Source organism: Raphanus sativus, unplaced genomic scaffold (assembly GCF_000801105.2).
Source record: "Raphanus sativus cultivar WK10039 unplaced genomic scaffold, ASM80110v3 Scaffold3895, whole genome shotgun sequence".
NCBI lineage: Eukaryota > Viridiplantae > Streptophyta > Magnoliopsida > Brassicales > Brassicaceae > Raphanus > Raphanus sativus.
This window is the reverse complement of record NW_026619199.1, coordinates 1-9345: the sequence shown is the minus strand read 5'-3', so window position 1 is coordinate 9345 and position 9345 is coordinate 1. Positions and strand designations below refer to the sequence as shown.

General features: G+C 33.2%; 2 protein-coding genes across 3 annotated transcripts; one reads left to right on the top strand and one right to left on the bottom strand.

The window, feature by feature from the left end:
- The first annotated feature begins 2676 nt into the window (after positions 1–2676).
- Positions 2677–3184, top strand: LOC108838122 (transcription factor PAR2). The gene has a single exon (XM_018611092.2). It carries the CDS (start codon positions 2734–2736, stop codon positions 3082–3084), a length of 351 nt encoding a protein of 116 aa, XP_018466594.1. The 5' UTR covers positions 2677–2733; the 3' UTR covers positions 3085–3184.
- Positions 3185–4988: 1804 nt separating this feature from the next.
- Positions 4989–8340, bottom strand: LOC108836514 (agamous-like MADS-box protein AGL1). Of its 2 annotated transcripts, XM_057001709.1 has the most exons (8): positions 8220–8340; positions 7471–7702; positions 6040–6121; positions 5850–5911; positions 5668–5767; positions 5547–5588; positions 5432–5473; positions 4990–5355 (listed from the first exon to the last, which is right to left on the bottom strand). In XM_057001709.1, exons 2-8 carry the CDS (start codon positions 7695–7697, stop codon positions 5161–5163), a joined length of 750 nt encoding a protein of 249 aa, XP_056857689.1. In that variant the 5' UTR covers positions 7698–7702; positions 8220–8340; the 3' UTR covers positions 4990–5160. The 2 variants fall into 2 exon arrangements, with proteins under 2 accessions (XP_056857688.1, XP_056857689.1); XM_057001708.1 differs by lacking the exon at positions 8220–8340 and having other exon boundaries at positions 4989–5355; positions 7471–8092.
- Between the last annotated feature and the right edge of the window lie 1005 nt (positions 8341–9345).

The following is a 9345-nucleotide window of genomic DNA, read 5'->3' as shown; positions in this document are numbered from 1 at the left end:
GAAATGGAAGCAGGTTGTAAAAACAAATTAAAAGCCTTGTCTTTTATGGTGCAAAAAGAAACGTTAAATTGGAGTAATTTGTGCACAGATTAATGCCGACATGAGCACGACTTTTCTCCTCCTTTAAAATTTATAGACATTATTTAATAAAACTTCATAAATCTGAATTTCTTGGAATAATACGAGAAAAAAAAGAGTTGACACAAAATGAGGGATAGATTTATGGAGATTTCAAAAGGTAGGTTCCATAAAAGATGTCACGTGGCTGCCATGAAAGAAAGAAGAAGAAAGCATGTGAGATCTTCGGTGCAACTAGTAGATCATCATAGTATGATCGTAGTAGTAGTACGTCCACCACACACAGCTTCACTATCTACGACTGTATCTATTCCTTCTATGTGTATATAGAGAAAGAGAGTGTGTGTTAGATGAAAGTAAAGAGAGGAAGCACATGGGAGATAGATCGAAAAAACTCTCATGTGAGCACATGTGCTTTCCTTTTCTCTTTTCCTTTTTTACGGGGCTTTTCTGGGTCCCCTCCTATCACTCTCTCTCCCATGCACCTGACGCAGGTGAATCCTCTTCTCCTCCTCCTCCGCTTTTACTCTCACGCGCCTCCACTCTCTGGCTCGTTTCCTTTTAGCTCGTTGTTGCTTTCTTACCATAACGTAATCATCACTATTAAGTATTAACTGGATTTAAGTCATTGCGTTGTGTAAATAATGATTATAATCATACTTAACCTATATATTAAGAATTTAAGATATCTGTTCTAGGCCTGGGATTTTTACCCATATCCATTTATCCGACCCGAAACCGATCCGAAATTGACCGGTTCGGTTTGGTTTGGGTAAGCCCAAATTTATCCGATGGATCAAATTATATTTAACCATGGATATCGGGTCGGTTCGGGTATTTACCCGAAATCCAATGGGTATCCGATTTAAACCGAATTCTATGTAAAAACACATAAATATGTGTCTCATGAGGGTCGAACCCAGGTGTGAAAGCTAATATAACATGTGCAATACCACTGGACCACCATAACTTTATTGTATATTTTACATTTTACTTATACATCTCTATTTTGTTTTGTTATTTATGTTTACATTGTAAACGCTGAGAGTTGAACCTGAGTTGTTTAGGGTCAAGTCTCAAGAGTAATACCACTAGACTAGCTCAACTTCTCTGTTATATATACAATATTCATTTATTTTCATAAAAAAATAAAAATACAATGAATAAAATAAAAATTATTTCAGATATTGAGTATGATGTTGGATAAAATTTAACCGAACCAAATGTTACCGATTTTTTCCGGGTTATACATGGTTACTTTCATCAAAAATCCGAACCGACCCGGAACCGGTCGTTACCGAACCGAAACCGAACCGTAAGTCTTCTAATTACTCATTGGATATAATTTCTAAATAACCGAAATATCCGGACCCGAACGGGTACTATCCGAAACCGAACCGAATACCCGAAATCCCAGGCCTAATCTGTTCCATATGTTAAATTAGAGAGCACATCATCATTAAGACATAAACCCCATACATAAGATTAGTCGGTTTCTTTTTGGTAAAAATAAGATTAGTTTGTTGTCATACATTATCTTACATTTCCAAATACATTTGTATGGAATCTTGATCCAAGAATAAAACATACATTAGTATATACATTATCTATGGAATCAAGTGATTCAACAAATTAAAACAGGAATAAATCAAATACACACATACATTTTCTCTAATAATCATCGTTTATTATAAATATTACATTTTCTTAATGTATTGTAAATTAACGTCTCTTCTTATATTAAAAAATGTATTTTTTATTTAACTAAATTAAACTAGTACAACTTCATTAACTTTCACTCTGAAACACATTGATTATTCGCATGTACTGCATTTGTCTACATATTCATGCATTAGTTAGATTAGATAAAAATACACCGAAAATCATCATTCCTGTTTCCGAAAAGAATACTAAACAAAGACCCACACAAGTCAAAGTCTGAACTAAAGTTTAACACATGTCATTAAGTCTATTATTACTAAACTAAGCATGTTACTTATTAATGACTCGGCGTTTTCATTAGGTCTACTATTAGTACTAAACTAAGCATGTTACTAATTGTTAGTGACAACGGAATGTGTTTTTCAGTATACATAACTTTCTGAATATATTAAAAACAAATAAAGATCCAATCTATCTATCTGTCAGGACCTCAGGAAGATCCACTTGAGTAAAGTGACGTCTCCAAAAACCACTCAAAATAGCGCGTGGTAATCACTGATCCAAATCACTCCAACAAAACAAAACAAAACAAAAAACACTTCATATATAATTCGAAAAACACAAAAACCAAAATAAGAAAATCACAACTGGACCCAGCTTTGATGGCATTTACCCAATTTTAGAAACATAAAAACCAAACCACGATCTAAACCGAACCAAAATTAACCATAGAAAGCAAAAGCATAAAAACCAAACCCAAAGCAAACCAAAACCATTAAGATTCAACTCCATAAATCCATTAAATACTCGAATAGGTCTCAAATCTATGGCAAATTTTTAGAGTAAAGCAATGTAAATTTAAACCGGGATCCGGTTTAACCGGTCCTACCTTCAACATACTGATTCTATCATCACTCATATTATAAATCACACACATCTCTTTACCCCTTTTATTCCAACACAGCCTCTCTCTCTCTCTTTGTCCCTCCGTCAATGGAGAAAACCCTAGCTACTTCCAATACCAAACGCTCTTCTCCGTCGCCTTCCACCGCCGTGAACGCACGTCCCGCTGGTTTCAAGCGCAGAACCAGACAAAGATTGTCAGATTCAAGGGAGAGTGTAAGAGAGAGCAGCGTAGAAGATGATGATGAAGAAGGAGTGGAGGAGAAGATTGAAGCTCTTCAGACAATAGTTCCAGGAGGAACGGCGCTTGGAGTGGACGCGCTGTTTGAAGAGACGGCGAGTTACATATTGGCTCTGCAATGTCAAATCAATGCCATTAAAGTTCTTACTTCGTTTCTTGAGAGTTGTGAGAAGGATGATGATATGAAGTTTGGTGGTTGAATGTTTAACAAACAAGTTGTAATTCTCTCAAATCGTTTATAAGAAGAAGAAAAAACAGTCTCTTTTCTGTTTTATTTAATTATTTTTACTTTATATTTTATTTTTGATTGTGGCTCACTGGCTCTTTTACCCGGGGTTCATAACTTATTTTCTTCTGAATTTTTTTAAATTCCGAATATTGAGAAAATTGGGAAAATATCTCCATATTTTCCTTCAAATTCGGAAATTAATGGTTTAGCCATTAGATTGGTGCAAGATATATGATTTTTTTTTTGACGGCAAACTGCTGTGCAAGATATATGATTAAACAAGATATATAGTATGTAAAAAAATAAAATAATATGTATATATGTAATATGGTCAACAAGATCAATACTATTAAACAAGGAGGTACAAAAAAGGTTAGGGAAAAAACTCATTTCATATAGAACGAAAGAAAATTAAATTGTGAGCGATTATTCTAAAGTTGGGCCTAGTGGAGCTTACCAATGTTGGGCCTAGTGGAGCTTACCAATGTTGGGCCATAGAAGGAGAGAGAACAAAACTGATGTTGCCAAGTGGACTTTCTGTTCAGCACGTGGCTGGTTAACTTGGAGAAATGCAAGCCGGGGAGAAGAGCACACTGAGTGAACCTGCGAAGAGACAAAAGAAAACGGAATCCAAGAAGAAGGTTGAGGAAGCAAGGAGACCATAGTTGAGTTGAAAGAGAGAACCATGAAGCCTACTATCAGAGAGAGAGAGAGAAAAAAACACAAAGGTTTCCATGGAAATAGAGTTGAAGAGCTGATTTGATTGCAGGACCGTGCACGTATGATATTCCAAGCCAAGTTGATTTTGATTAATATGCTTCACCAGCGCTTTTTTATCCCAAGTCATCATGAGTACCAATATTGTTTGGTAAGAGAAAAAAATGAGAACAATTTTATATTGGGTCTTAGCCCACAGTGACAAATCAGCCTTAGCGTATGTATACTAAGCTTCAAGTGAATAAACAAGAAACCACTCAACCATTATATTATTGAAAAAGCTCCTTGGAAGAACATACCAAAAGTTCTTTCAAGAAATGGATCAACTCATTATAGATTTATGACCTGGAATCTTCTTATAGTTTTGTTTTAGATTCATAGACCATCTAAGGATTGCCATAAAAATGTGTTGAAAGACAGCAAATTAAGACAAGAGGGACAACATGAAAGTCAACAACATATAATTTGACAAAAGGTTTTGTGTGTTACTGTTCGTTTATATATTTGGAAACCAAAGCGTGTGTGTGGTCATACAAAGAGTCAAATCTGTTTTTGTTTCTAAAACAATATGCTTCTTCGTGTTTTCCATGAACAACTTACACCTATTCTTTTCCTAATTTGGTTGATGTTTTATATGTAATTGTTTAGGGGAACAGTAACGGGTTTCTAACTGTATTACACTAGTTACATTACACTTTAGACGCATATAACTCTGTTTCTACATCACGCTTAATTTAGGTTCTCGAATTGTGTGTAGCTAATGCAGTTATTTCATTTATTTGTTTACATTTGATGGAACAATTATTTTGCAGGTGAGGAGATTAGAGTTAGCTTTGTTGAAACATTGGTTGAGAAAAGGTTTGAAGCCTGTAGATCATAATTTAGTATCAAATGTAACACAATATGTTAAAGGATCCGTCAGATCTGTAAGAAGGATTCTCAGTTTGTTCAGTCAACTACTTTGTTCCTTATTTGTGTAATTTTTTTTTATTTTAGATTTTGGCCAAACGCTTGAATATAATGAGAATGCTCATTTCTGCTATTCATTTTTATTCTTGTACCGTTTTACCTTTAAAATCTTCATATCAAGACTAATTCAATGGTTGGTTTCAAATCATTGGAAATACAAAGGAGCAAGATATAGAGAACAGTAAAGAGAACTGAAAGATAGATAATAGGCAATAAAAACAAGAGTTGTGTTTTATTATCATTGGAGCCTAAACTATGCATAAGTAAGAAGTTGCATACATTAATACATATAATATACTCTTGCTCTCTTTCTCTCGAAACGGTTTTGAGTGGAAGAAACAAGTTGTCATCGTGTTTAACCTTAAACAAGTTGAAGAGGAGGTTGGTCTTGACCGGAGAATTGTTGATTTGGTTCAAGAAGGTTCACCGGAATATAGCTCCGGTTATAATTCTGCAACTGGTCATGAGAAGAAGACAGACCAGATTCATAAACCGCAGTTCCTTGTATCACACTCGATTCCTGCTGTTCCGGATCCAGCCTACCGCAGTGTGCTATCTGCAAATAAAAACAGAAGTCAAAGATTGATTGTGAGACGATAGAATAGAGAGTGTAGAGACTGAAACTGACTAACCTTTGCTCGCAGGTACATGTTATCGTGTTGCAACTCCATTTCCTACAGGGATTTATTATGACAAAACTCAACTTCCAAGAAGTAGACACGAATGATATGGAAGAAACTTGCTTACCCTCTTGTGCATATACTCCATCTCTGCCACTAACAGCTCATTCTGCAAAAGTTTCATATAAGTGAGAAAACTATGTAAATTATATAGAGACAGATAGACGTAGTTGCATGTAATAAGTAACCTTCTTGGATCTGACGCGGCTTATTCCTTTTTCAAGCCTTCCTTCTAGGTTTTTGAGTTCCTTGAAGTTCAAGGAACCAAGTGATTCTCCAACAATATGCCTTCATTTTATAAACATGAACATAAATCAACAAAACAATGTCTTTAGAAAATTGTTTTGATGATTTATGTTCATGTTTATACCTGTTAGAATTTTGAATGTCCCGAATCTGCCTCCGAAGCTTAGAGGCTTCTTGCTGATAATACTTCAGAGTTCCATGCATAGAAACACCAAAACATTTCAAGAACTCGCTCTTTTTGTTCGTAATGTTTTTTTGTAAAGAATAAACAGAAAATAATTTTTTTTTGACTAAATAAACAGACAATAATGTACCTGAGTATTAGCTTCGGTGACGGTAGGAGGGTTGACGGCATCAGAACAAGCTTTCTTGTACCTTTCAATTGTACCCTTCACACTAAAAAATTTAAGAAACCATTAGATTTGATTTAATAAATGTAAACTGTTAATTAGAATAATTAATACTATATTATATTTCTTGGTTTATGTTTTGGAAATTTTATATTTTCCTGCCGAAAAAAACTAAAACTCGACGAGAAAGGAACGTATGGCTTTGGACCAGTTTCTGATCACCACAGTACGAGGAGAAAGTTTTTAATCAAACACATTTTGCATGAGTAAAAGATTTTCTCGAGGTAATTTACATTGATGAATATGGCTGTTAATGCAATTAATTAAAGTAAGAATATAGTAGTAAGTAATTATACTATATCCTTACGGTTTGAGGAGGAATACACAACAAGGTTCACGCACAGCCACATTATATGATTCAATGTCATCAAAATATTATCTAGAGATCGGATATTTTTTTTCAAATATAAGAATAAGTAAATAGAGCTCAGAATGCCAGAAATTTCCACTGGTTCGTACCACATTGATTTCCGACACTTCTCTGAGTTATCTCACTCTCATTATTATATATCAATGGACTACCGACTACATATATCAGCATATATACATTCCATTAGGGCCTATACATTAATATCAATATTCTTAAAAAATTCAGTGAGTGAATGTTAAACAAATTCACATATATGCGTATATTGTTTTAGAGGATTTCTTCAACCATCATACAATATAAATATGAGAAATTAAAATAAATAAAAAAGAAATCTCATTGTGTGTCAAACGTAAAATACTAGCTTTCAGTTATATTACATATTTTCTCAAGACCAACTCAGAGTATAACTAATTCACAGTTTTCATTTGGTTTTGGGGGTTAGTTTAAATTATTAAAAGGATCCCTATTGATTGTGACAAAAAAGGATCCTTATTTATGGATAACTTATCATTAGGCTTTTGTAAGTTTCCCAGATCGAAGGTTACACATATAAGCCCTGCACATTTACATATATATAATACATACATGATGTTTCGTGGCAAGAGTTACCCAACTCTTTTCCTGATAAAATCCTAGCAATAATTTGAAATATAGAAAATTGTAGATCGTCAAAACTAAGTGTGGTATAGAACCAGACATGCATCAGGTTCTAATGTTTCATAAAATGAGTGAAACTAAAAAAAGGCTAACGAGAAGTTGAGAAGACAAGCCAACTTTTTTCCTTCTCGTATTTTTTGCATACACAAACACACACATAAATATAAAGAAATCTAAAGATAATGGTAGCTCTAGAGAAAAAAAATAATTAAAAAATCCATGATTGTAATTAACAAAAACCCTAATCTTGGCTCTAAACCAAGATAATTTGTAGTAGCAAATCAATCAATGGTGTAGGAGAAGCATACCTGTTGTTAGCGTACTCATAGAGACGGCCACGAGTGGAGAAGACAACAAGTGCAACTTCCGCATCACACAAGACAGAGAGCTCATAAGCTTTCTTGAGAAGACCATTGCGTCGTTTGCAGAAAGTTACTTGACGACTTGTCGTGTTCTCTATCCTCTTTATTTCTATCTTCCCTCTCACTAGCTTCTTGTTACTCTCTGGGTCGTGACTACTCCCACCTTCCTCCATTGATTCTGCAATGTCACCAGATGAATAAAACATTAAAAAGAAGAGTGTGAGATAATCGATCTAGATCTCTAGAGAGAGCGAGGCTAATAAAGCTTTATGATCAAATCTTTTTGAAGATCAAGAATAGCCAAGAAATTAACAGATCATAATTGATTAGGTCCCTCAAGAACTAAAAGAGATTGTAACTTTGAAGGGAAAAAACTTTGATTACAAAACTTGGGGTGTAATTTTAGGGTTAATCTCACTAATATTCTACTGTAAAATGATCAAATCTCTTTGTAGATAAACAAAGCCAAGAAACATATCAAACCCACGAATTGGTAACTCAACGATCAGACACAGAATTAGGAAAAAAAGGAACTTTGTATTTTTAGGGTTGATCTCTCAAGTATAGTATTCACAACCTTACCTGGGTTTTAAAGATAATATGGTAGATCAGCACAAAGGAGAAATTACTAATGCGAAACTGTTTTGAAGAAATAATATATATTGCTATTATTATTGATCTCAGTATCACTTAACTGCTGCTGCTGCTTTTCCAAAAGTTATGTTGTTCTTGTAAAAATATCTCTCTTTTTCTTTGTAATTTTTGTTTTGGTTTATGAGTTTCATTTGAAGGAATATTGTTGTGCAGGTAATAAGACCCCACTTTCAGAAAAAAAGAAGGTTACAAGTTTTTCTTAGCTGAACTGTATTTATACATAAAAGAAAATCGAAAAAAAAAACAGACCAATTATCTAGCAATTTTCAAAAAATCATCCTGAGTAAACCTAGAAACTCACACTTTTATTCAATATGAGTAGTAAGTAGTAAGTTTTGAAAATTGTAAAAAATAATTAAAAATCATCCTGAATTGGGGTCATTGAAACTTATTTAATAAGTTTTATTGGAAACTAATTAATCAATAAATAATTAAAAAATATGAGTAGTAAGTAGGTGAGGACATTGAAGGAGGACCATCCAGTATCTTTCATGAGAAAGGGGAAAAGGAGAGGGATGGGCTATGTTTCATATCAGAACCATCTTTTGCAAACTCTCTTTTAATGGTAATCTTTCTCTCTCCTTTTTTAAATCCTTCTGCATTTTCAATTAATTAAGATGCTTCTCTCTCTATCCATCTATGTTCATATTTAAGAAAGTGATACTTCACACCAACGTGTATGATGCCATTTGAACCTAACCAAGCCTATAACAGTAACCGTGTTTTCTCAAAAAAAATAAAAAAATAACCGAGTTGGTTTAGTTGTAGTTTATAGTTTTAGCTTAGGTGATGATTGTTTTACTAGTTTTTAGATTTTGGTTTCTAGTTTCTGGCTTTTATAGTTTTTGGTTTTTAAATTTTAGTTTTTAGATTTTAATTTTTGATTTTCCAGTAGATTTTAGTTTTTTGAAAAACATGATTGGTTGTTTTAGATTTTGGTTTTAGATTTTGGTTTTTCCCATTAAAGTTAATAAAATAAGAATATTAATAAATATTTATTTTAAAATAATAAAAAAACTGTCATCAAAACACATCTAATATGTTTAAAAATTTGTTTATCTTTTATACAATATATATACAAAACAAAACTATTGTAATTCCTACATAGATAGATAAATTTGATAATAAATATATTTATGCCATAAATCTATATTAAAATAAAAATAA